The sequence below is a fragment of the Trachurus japonicus genome, chromosome 20, assembly GCF_045865225.1.
Source record: "Trachurus japonicus isolate A0001 chromosome 20, Traja_1.0".
Lineage (NCBI taxonomy): Eukaryota > Metazoa > Chordata > Actinopteri > Carangiformes > Carangidae > Trachurus > Trachurus japonicus.
The window spans coordinates 20,261,634-20,288,722 of NC_140926.1; the positions used below are offsets into that span (position 1 = coordinate 20,261,634).

Consider the following 27,089-nt stretch of genomic DNA (forward strand, 5'->3'; position numbering starts at 1 on the left):
GTAATGTCTGCTTGTTGCTGTAACATCTGTATCTCTGCCTGTGCAGCCCTCACACAGCGTGCTCTGCTATTTGCTCCACATTGGAGGTCACATTGTTCTGAGATCTGAACTTGCCTACAACTTTTTATAGCTAACCTCCACAGCCGACCTTCACAGGCTGCGAGTGAACCGGCGCTGGGTGCGAACCACGAGAGAGGCTCGGCTGAAGGTGACACACCACTGTGATGAGAGACTGTGATTACTGCTGCGTTTTTCCTGTTGAACAGCTTTGATTAAAGATGTGAAGATGTCATGCAGCCGTGAAACTCTCTGAGCCTCAAACAGACAAACTGGACAGGTAATAAGTTGAAGGTTTATTATCTTCTCTCTCATGGCATGAACATGTCTTTCCACAAGGACATGTAATAAAAATGTGTCCTTCCTCGCTCCTGATCATCCTCCAGCTGCATGACCGTGCTTCATGTCTGCTTTCGCTTAAAAAAAATCTAATACACAACTTACAACAATCTAACATCTCATGAGTTTGACATCAACACAGTGCAGTAGCAAAACAAAGCAGTATGTCATATTAAAGGAAGGATACACCCTTAAATAGTCTTATTAAAGTAGCTAAATCTGGCACATTTTCCTTCAATCCACCTGGCTTCTATTAAAAAGTACAGAAAGTGCTTTTAGACATCCCTCACTCGAGATGTGTAAACATTAGAAATGGTCCACATAATTCATAAACACACTTTAAATATCTCATAAAGAATACAAATCTACCAAAACAATTCCCTTGAAATGTTGACAAGAGTCTGTTACTGATTAAATGCTAGTTCATATCTTTTACATTGTGTTTCTTTCTTGCAGACTGAAAATAATGTTGGATATCATATAAAAATAAAATATATAGTAACTCTAAGAGCTTTGAAATAAGCTTTACAGTTGGCACTTGGCAGCTGTTACAGTAAAATAAAATAAAAAGTTCAGTCAAACACACACCTACTGTGCATGCAGCACTTATAATGCAGGAAGGGCGTCATGTAGTTATGTGAAGTTCAGTGTATTTTGTTTATTTAATCTGCTGTAGATCACTTATCTCTGTCCTCTTGGCCCTGTCCTGATAACTCCTGTCATCACAATAAGCCTTTGACATTGCAGCTGTCAGGACTCGCCTTGCAGTGCCAGAGTTCGTCTGTGGAGCTCATTGAGGACGACGTCGTTGTTGAAGCTGTCGGATATTCCGCTGTCGGCGAACACAGAGCCTGCAACACAGTCAAATAACACATCAATAGTATCACTGTCATGTAAATAAGCACCAATTTTACAAAAACTGTAGGTCAAACATTTTACTCTTACCACTGCTATTGGTGCCATCGCTGATGACAGAAGCGCTTCGAGAGGTTAAGAGCTGAGAGGAGTGGGCTGGTGTGGCGACTGACTGACTCTTGATGTTGTGGGTGGCCGTCCGACTCCAATCTGAAGAAACACACAGTATATAAATAACAACACTGATGTGAATTTAATCTTTTCCTTGCATCAGTAAATATAAATGGTTTGTTTTTAACTTCTTTTCCGAAGACAATCACAATTTCAGTGCTGGAACTACATTTTCCTTAATGCTTTGGTGGATGATGCTATAGAGTCAGTTATAAGTGACTAAGCAACCTTTATTTGTACATATTTTAGCAAATTAGCACCATTAAAAGTATGCTGATTTATCTATTGGTAGTTCCTCTTTACAATTCATTCACAACCATCACTGGTTTACACCTTCACACTGAAGAAAACATGTGATTATAAAGAACATCTTTGTTCCTGAGCTGATTTCTAGACCTTTTTTTTCTGAATGACATTGGAGTTGCAAATCTATAATTACGTAAAGCATTTCCTTGTTTTGAGAGTTTAACAAGTTATGACTCGGAGAGGAGAGAGGAAATGTCCGACACAAACTGGCTGGCAATCTGTCAGTAAACATTGTGAAGTACCTTCACTGAATCTGTGAGCAGCAGCTCCAACTGCTGACTGTGTTGATATTGTACTGTGTAGCCAATCTACACTCAGCTACTTTGAGGGCACCAACGTGTACAAGTACCTTTCACCCTATGTAGCATCTCCTGGGCTTACATATGAAATTAAATGATCAGAGTTCAACAAAGACGTTAAGGTGCCCACCTGAGTTTTCGGGCAGTCGCAGTTTCCCACAGCAGAGATGTGTCCTCCACTGCCTGCGGACATTCTCTTTTACAGCACAGTGGAAGACAAAGACAAAGAAACCTACACAGAACAAGTTGAACAGTTAAAAAAAAGCATTTTGAATGAGTGTTATGAAAACAATTCATGTTCTCAGATTCTAATGTGGATTCATACTGGTCTCACCTTGCAGTGAGTTCAATATGGTGAAGAGGTAAACGAAGGGTAAATAGAGGGGTCCCCAGGCGAACAGAGCAAACCCCCACGTGAGTCCGAGCAGGATGATGAGTCCGGCGATGCTGCGCAGGTCGGTCATCACTCCCCGGTTTGGAGACTGGTTCTGAGGGTTCTGCCTCTTGATCCGGGCCAGCTGGATCATAATCACGATGAAAACCGCTAAGCACAGAATGAAAATCAGAAGGAAGTAGGCCACTACGCCAATGTAGAAGGCGATGTCATTCCGCAGCCAACAGCTACAAAGGAGCACACACAGGAGGTTAGCAGGTTAACAGCTAGAAATGTTCATTATGCAAATGTTCATAATGTGATTAAATATTGCATCACTGCAGGGCCGTTGTTAGGAATTCTGGGGCCCCTGAAAGAATACTAAAGTGGGCCCCTGACTTTTCCACTTTTTTATCATTTTTTATTTAGCCTACTTTGTTTTGATGCTAATGCAGCATTACTATGCGTATTAGTCAGGGTCTTATGCAGAATAATTCAGTCATACAAAGATTAGACCACTGGGGTTTTTTGTGGGCCCTACTGGGCGCTGGGCCCCTAGAATTATCATCACCTTTCCCCCCATACAACGGACCTGATCACTGACAAGGTTTACAGCAGGGTTTTGTCTAATGTTTGGTCAGATATTGTAACTTGAATGTTACATGCTCACTAGGACATTACAAGGTAATTTACTGGGGTGTTACTTGTTTTGAGGTGGGTGCTATTGTGTTCTGTGTTTAACATTGCTTGGGTGTCTGATATGATTCTTAGGGCATTAGCTGAAGGTTTGTTCAGTCTATTCAAACTAATTAGGAAGAGAAAGTCCGATTAACTGGTTTCAGCACCACGGAAAACAAATATTACAGCAGATTCCATCACCTATAGTGCTATACTTTTTTTTTTTTTTTTTTTTTTAAATCAACAGATTCTTATTTTGTGCATTTCAAGTGGGTAGAAACATCCATTCCTGCCACTGGTTTCCCACTATTCTACTCATTCATAGGTTAATAAATGTAGGTAGGATTCCAGATTTGAAATACTCAATAAATAAAGAAATAGGTCTTATACATACAGATATATTTAAACATATAAATGAACTGTGCTACATGGATGGCTAGCATTGTTTTTTATTGTCTGGTTGCAAAAACATTTACCTGAAAGAATACAAAACTGGGTAACACTATCAAGCATTAGTTAAGCACTAATAAATACTGAATTCTTCATTTATAATGCATGAATACTCATTAGTATGTGGTTTATAAACATAGTTAGTGCTTACCAATGATGAGTAAAACATTTTTAACTGTGTTTATAAATTACATTCTAATGAGTATTCATGTATTATAAATGATGAATTCAATATTTAATGCTTAATAGTGTGTATAAAGTGTTACCCAAAAATGTCTTGTTAAAACAAAGAAAGACTTACAAGTCATCTGAAGTACCATCAGTGTATTTTCCATACGTAACCAGACCATAGTTGTCTTTGTCGACTGATAGTGTAATGATCACCACGAGAAGAGGAATCCCTGCAAAGGACAAAACATTTATCAGCAAAACCAGCAAAACAAAACTGTTCAAGAAGACATACTGTACATGTTTGCAAAACCATTTGTTCCTACAAATGCATCATACATGGATATTATCCAAAAATGAAACCTTTGAAGTTGAGGTTTAAAGCACCTACCCCAGCCTATCATTGTGAACTTGAGCATGTATCTGCTCAGGTAAGGGGTGAACACCTTAACGATACTCAGATACATGTGAAGGGCCTCCAGCCCGGCCCAGGTGAATGATGTCAGCATGAAGTAGTGCAGGAAGAAGGCTGTGCTAGTGCACAGGCCGACCGCCGGGTTGAGCGCCAGCCAGCCGTTCAGAAAGAAGACCAGGTCGAGCATAAGGAGGGATGTGCAGAGCTGGACCAGGATCTTTGCAGGAATATCACGTAGCAGTTTTCTGCAAAGATGGAATTAATTAGAGACTGGATTTCATTACTCTAGTGAGGGTAGTTATGATAGCTCTCTAATGAAGCTCAGACAGAAGTTATTTTGGTATTGTAAAGAGGGATTCTTACTCAAATGAAAGATACGTTAGTAAAGTGATGGCAAGAAAAATAGCAGAGATTCCACAGCCGATGTAGGTGATATAAGTGAGAACTTGTACGTGTTGACGGTCAGTTATTCCATCTCTCGACAAATCCTGTTTTGAGATCAGAGTACAAACAGTGAGCACATATTGCAACTGTTGCCTGTTAATTGCTTGTACTTTTAACCAAGATACAGATATGTAGCCTACAGATACCTACCAGCAGTATCGCAAATGAAGTGAGATGGTTGCAGCTGCAGCTTGTTTCCTCAGCTGTGGCAGCAACAACAGAGCAGCCGTCAGAGCTCCAGCCTCCTCTGTCGCCTAAACAGCACACACACACCATTAACAGGAATATTCATACCTGTGGCAATATGGAAATATAGCCAGCTACACTAAGCATTCAAATGCTCACCATTCAGAGTGAAGTCCCAAAATACACACGAGGCCACAAAGTTCCCCTGTGAAGCAAAAACAAAGTTTGCATAACCTTTCACAGCTTATTCTAATGCTTTTTTGTTTTTCACCGAATAGAAATGTCCAGTTTTTATTATGTCTGTAAATGACAAAAGCTTTTATTGTTAGTATGCCCTTACCACAACTTTACAATGCTATAATCTGATTACTCTAGACCAGTTTATCGCTGTGGACTTTGCAAACAGACATAATAAATAGTAAATAAAACAATCCATGTGCAGAGGGTGTTTTTGTATGAAAATGGCAAAGTAGTGAAATCTTTGGTCTCACTATCAGAATTGATTTGTGGCATTCAAATTATGAAGTGATTCTATCCGGGTGGAAGAGAATGAATATTGACTTTGTCTGTGCGCACTCACATGTATGGGGTTGATGTTTCGGATGGTAAACTGAATGTCCTCTATCAAGTTGCCTATTGACAAATTGGCAACACTAGAGCCAAGAACTGGACTGACAAGTGTGTTGTTATCCAAGGCTATATCCTGCAAAAAAAAAGAAAAAAAAGAATAATATAAAGATATTTTGAACAAAGGGGAACACAGTAATTGCTCTGTAAGTATCTTATAATGGGGGTGTACCTGGAAAAAGGCACTTTTGGTGAAGAAAGTGAATTGGACCCTATTGGCCTGCTGTTGATGCTCAAGACTGAGCCTTGCAGTGAGGGTGGAGGGCAGGAACATTGACCCCAGAGCAGAACCTGACCTCTTCAACGGGGACGTTTGGATCTGGAAACACCAAAAGGTTAACAAATGTTACTGCAATGTTGTATGATCAAGCTCACAATGCAGGCACATCGACAATACATACAATACTGTCGGAAAATTCTGTATGTCCTGCAGGTATCAGTATTTCTACCTACTTTCTGATCTGTATTTTCATCCCAAGAAATAAAAAATCATAACCAGTGTTACCTGAATATCATTAACGGTGTTGACGATGATTGTTGTTGCTGGAAAGTTTGTCCCATTCACCGTCTTCACTGCCAGAACCAGTGAACTTGTGGAGATAATCCCTCCGCTGCCATTGACAACGAGCTTAAGAGCCACATTATCCACTAGTCGAATCAGCCTATCAATGGAAACCATGACAACACATTTTAGAAAAGTCACACGTATCTGAACATGTAACCGAGGGTCATGCGAATCTTACCTATTAGCAGATGCAGAGAGGGCCTCTGAGTCACCCTCCAGCAAATTACTTATGACACTGACGGTTTTTTGTCCCACTGCCTGAGAGACAGTGGGGGCATCCATAAGTGTCTCCAACTGCCCAACCATCTGCTCCACCTGTAACATCCATCAAATTACAGTGTGAACCCCCAAAATCACAAAGTTCCAATAAAAAATACAACAACATATCAGTATATCTATTGGTCTTAGACATTAACTTGATACATCTTTAAGCCAAACAGGTTTTTTTATTGTATTAATCTTTTCAAAAAGTGATTTAAAGCTTCAGTTTTCTGCCTGTAGTATATTCTTCAGTAAATCAGTCGCTTCACCTGTGAAGAGTTGAGCTGTGATGTATTTTGTGTTCGCTCCAGAAGCTCATTTGCTTGCTCTTCCTGTAACTCTTGGTTTTGTGTTGTCTCTATAAACCAAAGTGAAACATTGTTCAGCCATTTCAGCCCACCAAACCTTCCTGTGCAGCTTTAATCAGATTACAAATATGTTGGATTTTGAGCTTTACATACCAATCACTGTTGTGGCCATGGTTGTGCTGATGAAGGTGCTGGTTTGAGGAGCTGTTTTGGAGGTTGAAGACATCTCAGCAGTAGTGGCGTGATCCTGGGTTGGAGCTGGGTCACGTATAGTAGCAGTAGTAGTGGTGTTGGTGGTTGAGATAAGGGCTGTATGCTCAGGGGAAGCATTGGCTGCGTTAGTTGTTGAAGTGACTTCTGGCTCCTTTGTTGTTGGGCTGAGAACAGTGGTTAAACTGCTTGCAGTTGTGCTCAGGTTGTAGTCGACTCCTGTGCCGACAGTGTGATTGGTAATGGGATCAGAGCTGCTAGAAGATGTGGTGGATTTGGTGTCATGTCTGATGGAAGTTGTGATGCTGGGAGTGGAACTCTCAGTTGTGGGATTGGCTGTCTGGTTGTTCAGTGGAGAAGTTGTTGGGTTAGTGGGGCTGTTAACAAGATCACCTATATATGGTGTGAATTTGGTTAGTACAGTGGTGTCATTGTGTAAGTTGTTGATAGCAGTTGTAGCTACATTGTCCACTGTTGTGTGATTGTTAGAAGGCACAACTGTAGTTGTGTTGTACACTGTTGTGTGATTAGTAAAAGGTACAACTGTGGTCACATTGTTTATTGTTGTGTTGCCTGTAGAAGGTACAACTCTAGTTGTGTTGTAGAGTGTTGTGTGTTCACTAACCGGTACAACTGTAGTGACATTGTTTATTGTTGTGTGATTTGTACAACTGTAGTGACATTGTTTATTGTTGTGTGATTTGTAGAAGGCACAACTGCAGTTGTGTTGTGCACTGTTGTGTGATCTGTAAAAGGTACAACTGTAGTTGTGTTGTACACTGTTGTGTGTTTAGTAAAAGGTACAACTGTAGTCACATTGTTTATTGTTGTGTGATATATAGAAGGTACAACTGTAGTTGTGTTGTTCACTGTTGTGTGTTCAGTAACTGGTATAATTGTACTAACATTGTTTGTTGCTATGCGATCTGTAGAAGGCACAACTGTCGTTGTGTTGTTCACGGTTGTGTGTTTAGTAGAAGGCACAACTGTAGTTGTATTGTACACTGTTGTGTGTTCAGTAACTGGTACAATTGTCGTCAGATTGTTTTTTGTTGTGTTGTCTGTAGGAGGCACAACTGTAGTTGTGTTGTACACTGTTGTGTGTTCACTAACCGGTACAACTGTAGTCACATCGTTTATTGTTGTGTGATTTGTAGAAGATACAACCGTAGTTGTGTTGTTCACTGTTGTGTGTTTAGTAGAAGGTACAATTGTCGTCAGATTGTTTTTTGTTGTGTGTTTAGTAGAAGATACAACTGTAGTTGTGTTGTTCACTGTTGTATGTTCAGTAACTGGTACAATTGTAGTCACATTGTTTATTGTTGTGTGATCTGTAGCAGGCAAAACTGTAGTTGTGTTCACTGTTGTGTGTTTAGTAGAAGATACAACTGTAGTTGTGTTGTACAGTGTTGTGTGTTCACTAACCGGTACAACTGTAGTCACATTGTTTATTGTTGTGTGATCTGTAGAAGGCACAATTGACATTGTGTTGTTCACTGTTGTGTGTTCAGTAACTGGTACAATTGTAGTCACATTGTTTATTGTTGTGTGATCTGTAGCAGGCAAAACTGTAGTTGTGTTCACTGTTGTGTGTTTAGTAGAAGATACAACTGTAGTTGTGTTGTACACTGTTGTGTGTTTAGTAAAAGGTACAACTGTAGTTGTGTTGTACACTGTTGTGTGTTTAGTAAAAGGTACAACTGTAGTTGTGTTGTACACTGTTGTGTGTTTAGTAAAAGGTACAACTGTAGTTACATTGTTTATTGTTGTGTGATATATAGAAGGTACAACTGTAGTTGTGTTGTACACTGTTGTGTGTTTAGTAAAAGGTACAACTGTAGTTACATTGTTTATTGTTGTGTGATATATAGAAGGTACAACTGTAGTTGTGTTGTTCACTGTTGTGTGTTCAGTAACTGGTATAATTGTACTAACATTGTTTGTTGCTATGTGATCTGTAGAAGGCACAACTGTCGTTGTGTTGTTCACGGTTGTGTGTTTAGTAGAAGGCACAACTGTAGTTGTGTTGTACACTGTTGTGTGTTTAGTAGAAGATACAACTGTAGTTGTGTTGTTCACGGTTGTGTGTTTAGTAGAAGGCACAACTGTAGTTGTGTTGTTCACTGTTGTGTGTTCACTAACCGGTACAACTGTAGTCACATTGTTTATTGTTGTGTGATTTGTAGAAGGCACACCTGTAGTTGTGTTGTACACTGTTGTGTGTTCAGTAACTGGTACAATTGTAGTCATATTGTTTATTGTTGTGTGATCTGTAGCAGGTACAACTGTAGTTATGTTGTACACTGTTGTGTGTTTAGTAGAAGGTACAACTGTAGTTGTGTTGTTCACTGTTGGGTGTTTAGTAGAAGGTACAACTGTAGTTGTGTTGTACACTGTTGTGTGATCTGTAGCAGGCACAATTGTAGTTGTGTTGTACAATGTTGTGTGTTTAGTGGAAGGTACAACTTCCGTCACATTGTGTATTGTTTTGTGAGCTGTAGAAGGTACAACTGTAGTTGTGTTGTACACTGTTGTGTGTTTAGTAGAAGGTACAACTGTAGTTGTGTTGTACACTGTTGTGTGTTTAGTAGAAGGTACAATTGTAGTTGCGTTGTACACTGTTGGGTGTTTAGTAGAAGGTACAATTGTAGTTGCGTTGTACACTGTTGTGTGTTTAGTAGAAGGTACAACTGTAGTTGTGTTGTACACTGTTGTGTGTTTAGTAGAAGGTACAACTGTAGTTGCGTTGTACACTGTTGTGTGTTTAGTAGAAGGTACAACTGTAGTTGTGTTGTACAATGTTGTGTGATCTGTAGAAGATACAACTGTAGTTGTGTTGTTCACTGTTGGGTGTTTAGTAGAAGGTACAACTGTAGTTGTGTTGTACACTGTTGTGTGATCTGTAGAAGATACAACTGTAGTTGTGTTGTACACTGTTGTGTGTTTTGTAGAAGGTACAACTGTAGTTGTGTTGTACACTGTTGGGTGTTTAGTAGAAGGTACAACTGCAGTTGTGTTGTTCACTGTTGGGTGTTTAGTAGAAGATACAACTGTAGTTGTGTTGTACACTGTTGTGTGATCTGTAGAAGGTACAACTGTAGTCACATTGTGTGTTGTGTGATCTGTAGCAGGCACAATTGTAGTTGTGTTGTACAATGTTGTGTGTTTAGTGGAAGGTACAACTTCCGTCACATTGTTTATTGTTTTGTGAGCTGTAGAAGGCACAACTGTAGTTGTGTTGTACACTGTTGTGTGTTCAGTAACTGGTACAATTGTAGTCACATTGTGTATTGTTGTGTGATCTATAGAAGGCATAACCGTAGTTACATTGTCAAATGTTGTATCATCTGAAGGGGGAAATGGCCTGGTTGTAGCGATGTGATACTCAATTGTGTGATTGAGAGAAGGTGTGGATGCCTCAACAGTAGTTAAATGATACACTGATGTGTCAGTGGGAGGTGTAACTGTAGATCCATTGTATAGTGTTGCATCATTTGGAGAGGATGTAAATGGTTTGGCTGTAGTTCTGTTGTACACTGTTGTGTAGTTTGGAGAAGGTGTCACTGTGCCAGCTGTAGTTAAGTTGAGCACTGTTTCACTGGGAGAAGGTCTAACGTTACCTGTTGTTGTTGTTGTATTGTACTGTGGTGTGTAATCAGGAGACAGAGTAGTTGTGTTAAGCGTTGCATCAGTCAGACTAGTAGCTGTGTTGTGTAATGTTTGATGGTTGGTCGAAGTCATGGTACTGAGTCGTGTAAAGTTGATAGAGGACGATGTTGCGACTTTTGTTGTCTTTGGTTGTTCTGTGGTTGTGTTTTGGAGTATTGTATTCTGAGTGGGTGTCGACAATGTTTTGTCATCAGATTCAGTGTGCTGTACCTTTGTACTGTCGGAGACACCTACAGTGCTTTGTGGTGAGGTTGTTTGAAGGACAGACTTTGCTGTTGAGGACTGAGTTGACATGTTTGGCTGAGCTGTTCCTTGTGATGTGCTACTCTGTTGAAATGCTGTGGTAGATTCAGTTGTCACGCGAGTCTGTTGGGTCTTGTTGGTGACAGATGGCGGTGAGGCTTCAGAGGTTGTAATAACGTTGTTGGTCAGGGTGGCGGGCTGAGTTGTTAGCTCGGGACGGCAGCTGTCATTCAGAAGAACAGCAAGTATCTCATTCGCCTCAGTATGAAACAACAGGCAAAAATATCCAATATTCAGCAATTCATATTGATGCCAACAATGTCACAAAGAGAAGAAATTAATATATTATTCTTGTTTGTCCATTCAGTAAATATAGTGAATATAAAACATTTAGCTATGTTGACAGACTTTGTGCTAAGCTCAGCTGGCTTTGTTGGTGGTAACACAATTGGTTTTGAAATGAAAGCAAATGAATGATGAAAGCAACTTTTCCAAACTTTTGCTTTTAATTTTCTTACAAGATCATCTATATCTCAGATATAAAGCCAATATGCAAACACTGATTTTGTCAAATCACAATACACAATTGAATTTCTCATTGTGGAACCAATAGAAGAGATATTTTCTCATATGTACCCCCAGTCCAGCCTGTGCTTCATAAGTTGAACTCTTGAGAGTGTATTGATTTCCTGTTGAATTCTTGAATCTCTTTGAAACACTATAAAGATGCTCAGGGGCATCATTTGTTTGTCTTGTGCACTTCAACCACAAAAGGTAAGACAGGTTCCTGTCTAACAAACAGAGGAAGGTGCAGCATCTTCTCCACTTTTGGATGAGAAATGTGCATAGTTAAAACGAAATCTGAGTGTCATAGTTTCTAAGGATGTCAGCATAGAGATTGTACATTTACCATTGATGCTGAGAATGGCAGAAAGAGTGTTGTTGGTTCTCACAGCAGAATTCTGTCATAGGTGTTAGTTCTGTCAGTTTGAGATTATTGGACTCCACGAGGTAGCTATCAGATATAGAAGATTATAACATATTATACGTTTTAAATGCACACTCAGGCATACAATAAATAATGGGAAAAAAGGTATTGCTCACCATTTAAGATTGGAGTGTGGAGTGGAGTCTGTGTTAGACTGGGAGACATCCCGGAATGTCACAAAAGTGTTTTTAGGGTGCCCCTCGGGTTCACACAAACCTGACGGTAACAAATCATCAAGAGTTAAACTGTTGCACTGATAGATACATAAATTGCACTAATTACACCTCATCCAAAGGCGTGTCTCCACTGCAGGAATTTCGGGGTAATTTTACGGGGCCGGGACCGTTGGTGTGTGTCTCCACTGCAGGAACCTCCCCCACAGGGCTGTTTACAGGAACCTTTGGAGATTTACTCTGTGCTGATTGGTCAGACTCAAAACAGGATGTGACGCTAAAAGAAAGCCCCGAAATTTTTAAAACCCAATGTTAGGAAAAACGGAAAAACGGCTGGAAAAAAGAGAGAATAACTCAGTAAAAGACGAGAGTAGCAGTAGGCCTGGTAAAAAAAAAAAGTGTCTGATAAATACGCGATCGCACGATTACGTGACGATCTAGACAGCATTTTTTTTTTTTTTAAGAAAGTGTCTAAACTGATAGAAAAAAACAACAACAAGAAGAGCAGTAAAAAAGAAAACGCTGCACAACGACCTTGCGATGATCAAACGGTCGCACATCGCCATAAGACCCTGGTGGGTCCTGTCTGCAGTGGAGACACGGCCATCGAGAGGATCGAGTGAGAGGACGGTTCCTGTAGAAGTTCCTACCCCCTCCTTTTACCAGGAACTCCTGCAGTGGAAACGCGGCTCAAGATACAGCTGTGAAACCTCTTACCAACACCATAGGAATAGAGCCTCTTATTCCAACTTTAAATGTCTCTTGGGTCCAGAATAGTTTTTAAGATTTTATTGATTTCATATTTACTGACACCATATGCCAAGCCAAAGCTCTGTTGGGTGACTGGTCCTTCCCTTTGAAAAAACTTCCCTGAGGAGAGTAGACCTGCATGCTCCTCAGCCTCTTTGAAATTCCTCTTGCAGACACATTTTTACAGCTACTTCATCTGAGCTTGCAGAATCTCCAATGACTGAGATCAATCACAATAGATTATAGGTAGGGGAGAGTGGGGTAATTTGTGCCATGGGGCAAGTAGTTCCACCCCTGTTATCTAGAAAACCATAGAAGAAGTTGGTCATGTGACCACATATTTTTGAAGGGGCATCCATTTCACCCATCCTATTAAGAAGGGAGACACATGGCTTGAGAGGAAAGCACATTTATGTTCAAAAAACAAGTTTTTGCCCTCCAAAGTAAAATTTCTATGATCAAGGTTTTTTGATTGCCGTGTTTGAACAATTATAGATAACTTTGAAAACAGTTCACAAATGTTTTAGTGCTTTATTAAGCTACATCATGAGTCTATACAGTTAGCATGATGCCAGCTCAAAAGAGCTGGGGAATCCTTTTTTCTCAAAATGCTGGGCTTGGGGTAATTTGTGCCAAAGGGCCTGGGTTAAGTTGTGCCAGTGGCAGTGCTGTCTGTGTATAGGAGAAATGTGGCAGTGGGCACGGATTTGCTTGAAACTTAACATGTGTGATGAGGGACCGCCCCTGAACACACCTGCCCAGTCTGGTTGTGCTCGTAGCCCGGTGGAGGAAGAAAACATGGCGTTTCTTTGCGCCACAACCCCCAGCGTGCCTCAGGCCTCCACGACTGCATGGGGACAAGCGAGGACCCGATCATCGCCGCTTCCGGCTTTAATTTTGTATTGAATGTCTTGCTTTTATATAGCATTAACATTTGTGAGATTAAAATGATCTGTTTTACTTCAATTATCAATGGCACAATTTACCCCAGTGTATTCTCTCTAATGGCACAATTTACCCCGCACCGGGGGCAAGTTGTGCCAGATTTTTTTTTTTTTTTTCTAAAGCTATATTTCTGAAACAGTTGATTTAAGATTCAAAGTGATTGTTCCCAGGGATGCACAACATCCTAAACTATATGTACATATGTTAGTTGGGGGCATTATTATAATCCCCTTGCTTTAAAGGCAATTTAAGTAAAAATTGGCACTACTTACCCCGCTCTCCCCTATATTTCAATTTCAATTTGTCTTGTAAAGAAAACTGTAACTATATTTTTACGTGATATATTTTATTCCTATTATCACTTTATTTGATATTTATGATTCAGGACTAGGAAATAAATTACATATCTTCCATGCAAGTAAAGAAATGCATGCCTGTTTTCCCTTTTTTCTCTTGTACCACTAGTTTTGCATGTGCCACTTTTTTTTGGCGGTGAGGGTGTTATTTAAATTTATGTTCCCTTTTCCATATAAAATTCTCTGCCTTAGCTACTGTTTTGAGTGTCTGCATAGGAACGTCTCTATTTGAATAGATTCTGAACGTGGGAGCAATTTGCAAATCTGCACAAATACAGTGCATCTGTTCACACCCAATACACAAATTATGGTGAAAATGTTTATGATCAGCTTCATCACCATCCTATCATATCATTAATAAATTGAGAAACACTGTAGTCTTTTAACTTCTGTGTGTCAATATGCTATAATGGTGCGTTCCAGGCAACCCGTAACTCGTGTTTTTCCGACCTGTTCCTATGGTTACCCGTTACAACGTAACATCAAACTCGTAACTTCCCACCTGTGAACTCGTACTAGATCGATCTACTCCCAGTTCCCAGTTCGTAACTCGTAACTTGCCTAGAACGCTACAAACTCGTAACTGGTGACTTACGGGTTCAAACGCCTGCCTGGAATGCACCATAAGTTGCTATACTGGCAAATGTAAATGTTGTTGTTTTTTTGTTAAATTATCTCCATGCTTTTGTGAATGTGTCAAGATAAATATATAGGTAGAGGTAGGCAGGTAGATATACTGACTGGGGGAAGATTTGCTTACCAACTCTCTCCAACTCTCCAATAATTCTTGCTGTTATATGATCGTCAGAGATATCAGCATGGTATTTCTTCACAGCCTTCTGCAGTTCACATGCTTGGTCAGCGGGTTCAAGCCGCAGCAACACACTGCAGTTTGTATTTCTGGGGAAATAAATACACACACACACACACACACACACACACACACAGATTGATTCACACCACTGTGAGGAGGTGATAGGCCTATATCAATAAATAGAGTACGTATGTATGTTGCAAAACATCAAGTGAAAAGATTTTACTTTATGTTTTTTTCTTCATCACAGGAGAACCGTTCTACCTGCAATAGGGGAAACAAAAGTTACAGTAATTTTGCTTACGATAGAAACTTTATTCTCAAAAGTGGAAGCATGCTGCCTGATTCTGGGTCACACCAACCTCAAGTTTGTTGCTGCCCTTACAGAAATCTTGAATGTCTGTTTTTGGCTCTAGTTCCCCATCTTTGCAACGAAACATCCTTAACACCTGAATGTTGGAGAGACAGAGGCAGATAGATGCTGATATAGAGTGTGTGTGTGTGTGTTGTGTGTGTGTGTGTGTGTGTGTGTGTGTGTGTGTGTGTGTGTGTGTGTGTGTGTGTGTGTGTGTGTGTGTGGTGTGTGTGTGTGTGTGTGTGTGTGTGTGTGTTAGTGTGTGTGTGTGTGTGTGTGTGTGTGTGTGTGTGTGGTCAACCCCACTCATACAGTCCAAGAATTCAACTCCAACTTTTTGTTTGCATAAAAAAAGGAACAAAGTGATGTTTTTATTTATTGTGGTTTGTATAGAACTTACATAACCTCTGATATTGAACTGAGGACAGTGAAAGGCAGCACTCTGACCTCTGTGTCATAAGCAGTTATATGGTCACGATTGAGCATGAGGATGTGCATCACAGGGTTGGAACGTATCACAGTTTTGGCAGGAATTTGCTGCTGCCCCTACAAACTAATTCTGAGTCAACAAAACATGTTTGTGACAAGGTGTCATTTAAAGGGGAACTATGCAAGTCTGGTCGCTTTTCCGATGTTTTGCTAACCCTCCTCCCGGCCATGTGTATTTGTTTTCAACGGCGCTGGCAAGAAAGCAATCCATGGAGTGGTGGATAATGTTATCATATATGATGTTACAATGTGTATTTGTGTAGTCTTATCTGTCATAAACAAGATATTATGGGTTACGGGGCGCATTTGTGTTGTCGTGTTGCAGAGACGAGATCTGGGACATCGGGTCAGAGGCTCTGATCTTGCAAGGTTGGTTTTGAGCCAAAAGAGGCTAGGTAGAAGGCAGAGAGCCTTCATTCTCTGTAACAAGTTCCAAGTCATTTATTTAACCATCACAATTACTGCGACGCTGTTTAATCAAATAAGGTAAAAATGTAGCATAGTTAAGGTAAAAATCTTGCATGGTTCCCCTTTAAAGCCATTAAATACACAGCATGAGGACAGAGTTGAGACAATGAGCAACCCAACAAATGAAGAAGGGGAAAGTTTTAAATTTCGCTCACCAAATCCTTCACTTTGTTTTTGTCTGTGTTTTTCTTTTTGGCCGTCACATTTAGGGACATCAAAAAGAAAGCATCTGCAGAAAGGGATGCAATTGTGAAAGCATAAATATTCTGCAATAAAACATCCTGATGGGACAAAGGTGAATATAGTATGTGTTACCTTTATTGGAGCAGAGTTCGTCAAACCCACAGCTTTCTAATGTGACGAGAGAGAGACAGGTGTGTTAATGAGGGAGACTCTGGTCAAAGACGATGTTTAAGTCGCTGCTGTGTGTGTGTGTGTGTGTAACGTTGTGAAGTATCCTTGGTGTGGGTCTCAGCCTCTCTGACGGTGTGAATACGTTAGCACTGTAAACTCATTATATGAAGGAACAAGAGAAAGTGGTCTCCCGTGTGTGAACCCGAGTTACGTTTAGTTGCTGGCTGCTTTTCCTTTCAGCTAGACTCAAAAGCAAGTGGGACGGAAGACCACGGAAGCCAGTTCGCTAAATGTTTTTATACCTAGAGCGGAGCAGGGGGCGGGTTTTTGCTGGTTATAGTTTTAGACCCGCCCATTAAATCCTGAAGAGAGAGATGGAAAATACTGAATTTAGTTTACCCGGTCTTTAAACTTCAGTCCCTTTTTTAATTAAACAAAATTTGCCTTAATTTTCTGATATTTTTTATCCTTAGCTGACATGATTTTGTTAGAGAAAACTAAAAATCGAAATCTAAAATCATCCTTCAATTTCTATCATTTGGAATGATTTAATGATATTATCATTTTATCATGAGTTAAGCACAGAGTAGCTTGAATATGACATGAATAAGATAATTTACATAATTTATTGTTATTATAAAGCTGTCACAATGCTGGAAATGATGTAGGGGGAATGAAAAAAAGACCCAAATTGAAACTTTATTTAAATTTCTGCTACTTTTCTAAAAACAATTTACTTACATTCAGAAATGATTCCTGTTACTTTTATCACTGATCTCAAAGGGAATTCAACCCTACACCACTTTATATCATTGGCTCTTCTTATGTGATGCGTGACAGCCTCACAGGGCAGTACCACTCACCTGTGGCCTGGTTGCTCGGGTAAGAGACGTTGTTATGACAGGACTTGAGATATTATAAAATCATTGTGATACTTACTCTCTGATAATTCTCTTCCGGACTGCTCTGATGATTTACTTCCGGACTGTCGATTCACTGGACTTGCTGAAACAATCAAATGTATGCATTCATTGAGGTTTTCTATTTATCCTTCTATCTGACTATCTTGTTTGTTTCTTGGCATCATTTGCTGTATTTCTGTTATTTACATGAGCACAGACACAATTTCAAAGTCTTCTCTCTAAATCACGCACGTATACCACAAATACCAACACGCATACTGCTAAGCATGCAAGTCACCTCTCTTGGGACCTTTCTTCCCAGGAGCTCCACGAGCTCCACGTCTGAACCGTCTGTGCTCTACAAGACACATAAAAACATGCAACATTCAACATGCTCTACGCACATGCACAGCTACTGCAGAGTGGTTAAAAATGTGTTAGTTCTACAGTTAGTCCTTATTTTTTTTAAAAATGATACCTCCGTATCTCTCAGCAGCCTTCTGAATCCTGATGGACATTATTAATGATCGATTAATCCGTACATTACAACATTAATCTTGCAGCTTTACAAAGTATCGGACTGGGGAGAGAGATAGGCTAATGGAATAAGGAATATGGCTGGATGACAAATAATCTGCCCACATTCTATTGACAACACTTTTTCATTTTGAGAAATGCTTTCCCCTGGCAGCAAGAAAAATCTTTCTCAATCTACACTCCTAACTGTTATGTTTCTGTTGTAGCTACTGTAGACTTTGTGGCACCTGATGTGTAGATATCACTCGTATACTTTCTGGGTTTTGACTTCCTGAATGTGGAATGATAAATTGCTAACTTAAATGTATAAACTGGATGGACCACAACAAACTCCCACACATTCTTCTTTTATATATTTCATTTACGATAAATTGGTTATTACTTTAAGATGTTTATATGTCTATATCTATTATGTACTATGTGATGCCATACTTGTGCTACTATCTTCGCAAGGTATATCAAGTGACCATTCTAGTTCAACAAAAGTTATACTACAAGAAAAGGTAAAAGAACAGACTGTACTGTAGAAACTACCCCAGTCATACAAGAAATCCATGCTTTCTAATTTCTATTCTATAGACCATAATACAAACATACCATGCTGTGTTTGCGAGAAGTTTGCATTCATTTAATTTGTGATCAAATAAGGGGAAAGACTTCCATGCATTATATGTTAAATGCAGTTATTGATTAGTTAGTAAGAAAGTCCTGACGCACATGTTTCCAGCTTGGTAAAAGGTGAAATAAGTAGAAAGTAAAGACAAGTTCATCTCTCTCTCACCACACATGAGTTCAGGGTCTCTCTGTCTGGCCCTGGGACTGGTCAAGCCCCAGTACTGAGCATTCCAGCCAATCACAGTTCCGTCCTCACAGTAGCCATGGTTACCCACGTCTGCCCACATCCGGAACAGGTACAGCTCCACTTGTCCAAGCTTGACTCCCGGTGGTCTGTCTCTGGGACGACAGCCCAGCCACAGGGAGCCAGAGGGGGGGATGGCCTGAGCGATAACGGTCCTCTCAGCCACCAACCTCCCATCAACCTGGTACATAAGCAAACTCTTCATTACTGGCTCTTACTTTCAACATTTCTGATAAGAAAATATGGTCACACTGACAAAGTTGAAGTTGATTGCTAAGAAGTGAGACTATGGAAATGTAGCTAAAACAATTCCAAATGAGTGAAAAATATGTGCAAGTCAACACATTTGGAAAATAAATTAAGAGCTATGGTGTAAAATTAGGACCCACACTTTCAGCTAAATGTTGTCTGGCTTGCCTGCCATTTCTACTTCCAGATAAAGATTATGTTGCCATAACAACAATAAAACTCAGAGAAAAAAAGTTGAAATATTGAAGTTGCTGTTACCTTGTTACCTTTGCAAGCTTCAGTAACAAACAGTAAATGTAATACGACAGGGCCTTTTTTTTTGTCTGTATTGAAGTACTCTGACTTCACATAGTAGCATCTACTGTATACAGCATTGTTTTTATTTCATTCCAAAACTGCAATTTCAGAAAAAAATAACTTATTGAACTAAGTAAACAATAGGCAAACTCTATTTGACTTTGTAAACTACCACAGTAAAACCCTTTTCACGCCATCAGTAATATATGATATGGACTAGTCCAAATGCATTGTCCAAGTTTCAGGCCTTAAAGCAGAAGTAAGCGATATTTTTGTGTTAATATAAGTCTTAAATAGTTATATCTTCCGACAGCAATCACTTACATAGAGTTTTTGGACTGAAACACGGGTCTGTCAGTCACTCTGCTCTGCTCTGAGCCGAGGAGAAAACTTTTCTCGTATCCTACAAGTTTTATCCAATGAGGAGAGAGAACGGCATGAAGGGCTGTGTGTGCAGCCAAGGGATATGCCTGAATGTGGTGGCGTAGGGACGAGGACCAATAGATCCATGACGAGGGCGGGCGCTGCTAACTCCATCGGCTGACAAGACGTTATGGTGCGTTCAAGGCAACCCGTAACTCGTATTTTTCCGACCTGTGAAGTCGTACCGGTTCGATCTGGTACGAGTTCACGGGTCGGAAGTTACGAGTGGCCGTTATAGTGACTTTCACCGGTAAAACAGGTCGGAAAAACACGAGTGGGTTGCCTGGAACGCTACAAAGTCGTGACTTGAAGCTGTAATTTACGGTTTCAAAAGCCTGCCTGGAACGCAGCATTAGCCAAAACGACCGGATCGCTTACTTCTGCTTTAAGTACTTTTACTTTGGGGCATCGTTTAGCTCAGTGTGTAGAGTAGTGAATGTCATTCCCCTATACTCTCTGTCTTCCCATTTCTTGTCTCTCTGCTGCTGTCCTGTCAATTGAAGGCACTTTACTTTTTACGTTAAAGGGTTAGTTCAAGATTTTGGCAAATTGTCCCATAATCCCTATAGTTTTTTAGGAGTAGGTTTGTTACCTTAAATTGTTGGTGCAAGCTATTTTTGTAATGGCAGAGCAGAGCCGCAAGTGCTCAGAGCTTCAAATTCATGCAAAACCGCTAATCACGTTCCCGCTGGGGGCAGTTTTTCGGCAAGCAGTCACTGCATTTGCCTCAAAAACAACTCTGTCTCGTAACGTTCCGTTATTATCTCATAGCGTGGTCAATGTGCAGGTCACAACTTGTCGACGAGTGTTTTGGAGTTGTTGGATTGTGTATTTGATGAGTTTGATTAGGGAAACCAAGAAATCCCATGAGCCTCCATAGCATAGCTCTGAGCAGCTCACGGCTTACCTCCAGGCTAAAGGAGTTGCGTGGTACATCCCTCCTGAGACACACCCTGTGCCAGTAAGTGGGAGACAACTGAAGAGGAAATCGGTGTCGGACCCTCAGCAGCCACCCATACAGCACCCCATCGTCTCCCTCCAGACCCAGCTCGGGCCTCGGTGCGTGGACAGAGCTGTAAGAGAATGCCACCCAGGCCCCAGGAACCACCACACGGATATCCACACACACAGTCATCTGAAAGAGCAGCGGCATGGCAGCCCTGTCCTGCAGGGTCCAATGGTCCTCGCAGCCATTTAAAACTGCTTTAGTGTCTCCCAGGAAATAGCCAAGCGCTGAAATGAGAAGATAAATGGAGCTGTCAGGGTTTAATTTCCTTGCATGGCTGCTAATGAGGCAGAATACTGTAGTCTCATATTAAACCTAAAAGCTCAGAACTGAGCATGTTTAATCTCACACTTTCTTTGCAAAACCTATAAGAAACTCTTGTTAAACAATACAGCTTTGAACCAGAACAGTCGAAAGCTCCAATAGCATTTTAGCCACACAGCACAATCATAATCGGAGGATTTTGTCAAAAGATGATCTTTCATAGCACTCGAATTGTTTACTTGTGGTGTATTTTGTTTTGTGACCAAGTACCTTTATATCAGCCTCAACTGTTCAGTAGCCTATGTTGTTATGATGTTAAGTTGCAAACGTGAGAATGCTGATGTACTAAAGTGATGATCATGTGATTCCTGCTAATGCTGTACACATGTTGTATTGTCCCTGTCCCTGTATTGCCATTGCTGAACTTCCTTTCTGCCAAGTCATTTTGCATGGTGTCAACACTATCATGTTGTTTTTTCTCTTTGCAATTCAAATCAGATGCTGACAAACAGGCATTTTCTACACACGTGTCAGAATGGTAACATTAGCACTAAGTCTATAAGTACAGGTTTAATGAGCAGTCAGCTGAGCTAAAATGCCTTTATTACTTTCATTACTGTTCATCATCTGGTAGTTTAGTCAATGTTGGATGACCTAACTGATAGCAAACAGGACAATCATAGCCAATGCTACATTTAAGAAGTGCCTAGGGCTTTTCAAATTAAAAGCCTCTTCAGTTAAGAAGGGAAAAAGTCAATTTTGGAAAAATTAATATTTTAAATTCTCTGTCTTCTTATAGTAGTCACCTGTGGTTGCCAGCAGCAAAGGCCAGGTGAATAAAAGAAGATAGTGTGTCCATCTCCACCGTCCGCCAAAGCCACACATCCTCCTGGAAATACAGAGCAACAACAGTCATTCTCCTGTGCCCATGGTTTCCTCTCACTCACTCACACCAAATATCCAAATTATTCTACACAAAATATGTTTGTTTGTTTGCCAGCTTCCTCTTTCCATATTCCTGTCATTGCCTTCTTCGGTGCTTCTGCACGTGGATCTGTTCACAGTGTATCACTGTCACTGCTGTGGGATTACACAAGAAATTATCCTTTGCATCTGGTAAACCAAAACGATCTAATATTATCTGTGCCTTTGTCCACACTTAGGGTTTGACTCCAGGGCAGGGGAGGACACAGCAGACTGGGTTACACCTCGCTGCAGTCACACCATTGTGGCATGTGTCTTTATGATGTTGATACACCTCAGTTTACTTCTTTAAAATGTATAGACACGGCACGGTAACACACAATACATAATATGGTCCTTTGTCACACAGTGGCTCCAATGTGAAATTATATAATATTTATTATTATTATTATTAATACTTATATGTATGTACTGTATGTAAATAATAATATAAAATATTGACTAAGGAAGTCCTACAAGTATCTGACATACCTTTCTCCCATAAAAGCATCAATTCAACTCACATAACTTGTTTAATGAGTGCATTTTGATTATAATAAAAGTTCTGGTTTGGAATTGCACTTTCAAATTTAATGTGTATTTCAAATAGGCAGTCCATATCCCTACTAAACCTAGAGATCATCACCTACAGGGAATATTTGAATTAATCCCTTTCTGCGTTTGTCACGTCTGCTTCAGCAGCTGTGAACCTGCTTTGAACCTCCTCCACTGAATCTGCTAATTACAGTCAACAAACATATAGGTTTTATGCACACATGTTCAACCACTTTTTCACTGAGGAAAAGTTTGATAATGTTACGTGTAACTATCACAGCTCAATGTGTGAGAAAGCAATCTGTAAATGCTTACCCATACTGTTACGATCCAGCTCACAATGAGGGAAAAAGGGAAGCAACATACTGTAAAAGCAGATGTGGTTGATAAAGCACTACAGGAAGGGAACTGGGAGAAATAAATGCTGCTTAAATGAAAAGAAATAAGACTCTAGTTGATGGCTACATTTTGTTAAATATAACAAAGATAATAAATAATAAATGCTAGTTCAAAGTTCTGAGAATTTTTATTTTATTTTACGATTTATGTGTCCTCTATTTTTCCATTAATTTCCTAATAACTTATGATATTTATAGTAAATAGATAGATATACTTTACTGATCGCAAGCTGGGAAATTACATGGGGGTCTTTGCTAAGAAAAGCCAACAAGTAAGAAAAAAGTAAGAAAGTAAGAACAAGTAAGAAAAAACAAATTACCACATAGCAGACATGCACACCCATTCATACACATGGATGTCACTGAATGTTGTCACACAAAACTTGATTAAAAATGTTGATGCACAGGGTACAGTATGCAGTGTTGAATGAAGTGTCAAATGCTTTAAATCACAGGCGCAATAACAATCTGACCTAGTGGTTAAGGTCACTTTTACAGCCCTGTTTCATAGTCCAGTACCTGGACAGTAGCAGGGAGGTAGATGGGAAGCATATGTAGCAGACACAGACAATAATCTGTTTTAAACTACAACAGAGGAATGATACATTTGTTCATTTTTAATACATTTTAATCTTGTTATCTCAAGATAACAAAGCCCATTTTGTACAGAGGATTAGAGAGAGAACTGATTGGGTACTTTGTAGACTGATGCCTGAGGAATCACCTCCAGATCAAAACAGGGAAGACTAAAGAGCTAGTGGTGGATTTCCACAGGCCTAAACACCCATCTCCCTCACCGGTGAACATTGAGGGAAGATGGTTACATCTTAAGTACCTTGGTGTCCAACTAAACAACAAACTGGACTGGACTGATAACACCACTGCACTTTATAAAAAAGGGCCAAAACAGCCAAAACAGGCTCTATAGAGCTAAGAAGGCTGAGGTCTTTGCTGTGGATAGGAATAGACTGAACAAATTGATCAAGACGGCCAGCTCTGTTCTGGGATGTCCACTCGACCTGGTGGAAGTCGTTGGAGAGGGGAAAATGACTCCATGAGGGACATCCTGACTGGACTAGAGAGCTCCATCAGTGACAGGCTCCCTCACTCAAAATGTGTGAAGGAGCGTTATCGTATCAGACTCCACAACAAGAGTTTTTCTCAGCACAACACATGTTTGGAATGTGTATATACTGTATTTTGTATTGTTTATTTTTCTTTTTTATCATACTCATGATACTTTTCCTATTTACTGTATTATCTGTCCTATACATTTATTTGCTGTTGCCACCTGTATATTTCTCCATTGTGGGAAGAATAAATAATCTTATCTTACCTTGGAGGAGTTTATACTATTCAGTCAAAATCATTTTCTCCTCATAATATGTTGTTATTCCCTCAATTGAAACAATCCTCAGTAACCCATTACTGTAGATGACGCGGACTAACCTGATGCATGATCTTATATATAAAGACACAATGAGTTCTGCCTAATTTCAACCTCCACCCTGACATTTTCAGTTTACATCACCAGAAGTTGCCGTCTTCACACAACACACTTGGCACAACAACATCATTTATCAGAAAAATAAAGCTCAACATGTCTAATTGTGTTGATCCACATCATCGCTGCATTGTTTCACTCCTACACATTTGATATAAACTGGATTTAAACGTACTGTGAGGGCAGCAGATTAAAGCCGAAACTCTTTTATTTGCTCACTGAACTGAACTCGCTCTCGCCTGCTGTGTGTCTCATCAGTGGAGGTAACACTACCTCTTCAAGTCTTGAGGCTACACAGACACTATTATCACAACTACACTACTTCACCATTATCGTTAGCTATTACCATTCTGAAACTCACATTCCCACAGTCTGACTCTGTTTTAAATCAAAGACAGATGTGACAAAACAATGAAGAGAAATTGGAGCCACTGGTGAAAATTAAAACTTGAAATTTTGAAAGCATAAACAGCACATATTAAAGACAAAATATTAAGAATAGTATTAATCCATTTCCTTCCATTGGGTGCAATTAAAAAAAATTTTCAGTAAATATGACAGTTTTAAAAGAAGTCTTAAAATTTCTTACCTGGTGCTTTCAAAAGCACCTGCAGAGTCTGTTTATGCTCGTGTGAATGTATATAGATGTATGAGTCCTAAGGAGGAGAACTTGTCGTCTTCACTCTGGTCACACATTGCACAGGTCCCTCCATCATCTCTGAAGTTTGGTTCAATAAGTCAAAATTGCCACAGATGAAGGATCTGTCTCAAAGTCGTTTTCTCCTCCTCTGTCCTCAGTTGCTCTCTGCTGCTCCTCCTGTATCCTCCTCTCTTACACAAGTGCGTCGTCTGAGGTGCGTGCAGAAACTCAGAAATTTGTGAAATGTGATTTCTGCCTGCGGGAGACAGTAGAGCAAATAATGACACACCTCCTACAGTGGAAGAGGAAGAGGAGGAGGAGGAGGAGGAGGAGAGATACACAGAGATAATAAACAAACTGTTGGACAGTGCTGCAATGTATCTGATTAACTATGTCTCTATGTCTGTTTTGTGTCTTTATTTTTTTTCAATCCCAGTATGACTGCAGGGCAGCAGCTGGTATTACAGGATGCAGGGCCAGACAAGTTCCTGGACAGAGTATTAGCTTTTATCTGGTGTGCGTGCGTGTGCTTGTGTGTGTGGTGTGCGTGCGAGCATGTGTGAGGATTTGTCCATGAAAAAAACCAAAAAACAAAAAAACAATGTATGACATCAGCGACAAATTGCAAAAACAGGGAAAGATTACACACCAAGTCAAGTTTGAAATGTGAGATCCAGGTTGACAAACATCCACAGCGTGTGTGTGTATGTGTGAGTGTGTGTGTCTGCCATCGAGCAGCAGGACGGTGAATTTGAGGAATGGCATCTGACGTCAGACGTAAAATGAAACCAAACAAGACAAGAAAGAGCAGCCTCAGGGAGACGGCTCTTCTAATCTCTGTGTCTTTGCTTTTGCTTGCCTGAGTGTGTGTGTGTGTGTGTATGTGTGTGTGGTGAGAAGGCAGATATCTAATTAAGTAGCTGACCCTTACTTTTGCCACAAGAGGGCAATAAAGACTACGGGGATTTTTTTTCCCCTCCACAGCAGCTCATGTGTCAGCCTTTGTTCATTTTTACTGAGGGATAACTAAACAGTAGCAGATCAGTGGAGCAGAGCAGAGCTGCAGCACGTTACTGCTCTTCTCCAGTGACGCAGCACATTTTGGGGAGTTCGTTCTCAGTGTGTGTGTGTGTGTGCATGTGTGAGTTTAAGTTCGAGCCCAAGTGAATCAAAATCCCACTGGCAGGCTCTCCTCAGTCACTTCTCTTTTTTCTTGCGCTACATTAAACCTGCCCTGATTCTTTGTTTCTTTTCACTCAAGCACACACACACAAACACACTTGCACCTGTGCATGTGTGTTTGAGATGAATGTGTGTCAACTGGTGACCAGAGACAATATTACTCATATTGAAAAATTGCTTTGCAGAGATAGTACAGTCCAAATCAGGGGTGTCTTGTCTGAGTATATTATGGAGATTTGTATGTGTGCGTCTGGATTTATTTCTCCGGGTGGGGGTGGTAACACTCTCTCTTCACAATGTATGTGCAACAACAACAACAAAACACTCACTAGATCGCTTTGACAGTGTTTGCTCTAAATGACGGAACAGGTGGAACATACAAAACACAACAGCTACAAATTACTGCAAATTAACACCAGGTGGAGAGGCTGCCAGGAACACAGCATCTGTCAAATGGATGTGATGCAACCGTTTCCATGCCTTTGTTTTGTCAGGCTAAATTCAATGATTGGCTAACACTCGATTACAGTTTTATCCTACAGTAAATGCTAATATTGAGGTTTAGAAAATAAATGGTCCTAAAAAACTGAATAAAACTAAAATGACCTGCAAAATATAAACAAAAGACTCCTGGCAGGTATTTGGTATAGTCCAGGACTGAGGTCTAGGCTGGTATCACTAGTCACTGCCGTAGTGTAGCGCGGTAAAAGTGCAGGTCACATCTTCTCCACGAGTGTTTTGGAGTTGTTGGATTGTGTATTTGATGAGTTTGAGGGACTGGGGACCTGTACCATTCACCTGCTTTGTGTTCACTGAGCAGCTCGTGTCTCTGCCCTGCGGATCTCAAAACAACATGCACCGATAATTAAAGCTATATAATAATATACTGCATTGGGATAGAGAGCATGAATGAGTGTGTGTTGGTTGTTTCTGGCAACCTAAACTTTGGGTCCCTTGTGATTCTCACCTCAGGGCTTAAAGAGGAACAATGCAA

The 27,089-nt window shown here is 40.3% G+C and overlaps 1 protein-coding gene across 1 annotated transcript; it reads right to left on the minus strand.

Annotated features, from left to right (window-relative positions):
* Nucleotides 1-334: 334 nt before the first annotated feature.
* Nucleotides 335-21,756, minus strand: adgrg2a (adhesion G protein-coupled receptor G2a). Its single transcript, XM_085764007.1, has 23 exons — nucleotides 21,660-21,756; nucleotides 20,491-20,816; nucleotides 18,469-18,795; nucleotides 17,517-17,576; nucleotides 11,729-11,766; nucleotides 10,031-10,847; nucleotides 9,780-9,792; nucleotides 9,375-9,522; nucleotides 6,656-7,302; nucleotides 6,464-6,552; nucleotides 6,112-6,248; nucleotides 5,865-6,030; nucleotides 5,541-5,687; nucleotides 5,322-5,444; nucleotides 4,901-4,946; nucleotides 4,706-4,809; nucleotides 4,475-4,599; nucleotides 4,088-4,356; nucleotides 3,830-3,929; nucleotides 2,362-2,648; nucleotides 2,158-2,259; nucleotides 1,342-1,461; nucleotides 335-1,247 (listed from the first exon to the last, which is right to left on the minus strand). The coding sequence occupies exons 1-23, from the start codon at nucleotides 21,736-21,738 to the stop codon at nucleotides 1,147-1,149; spliced, it is 4,371 nt and encodes a 1,456-aa protein (XP_085620133.1). The 5' UTR covers nucleotides 21,739-21,756; the 3' UTR covers nucleotides 335-1,146.
* Nucleotides 21,757-27,089: the final 5,333 nt, after the last annotated feature.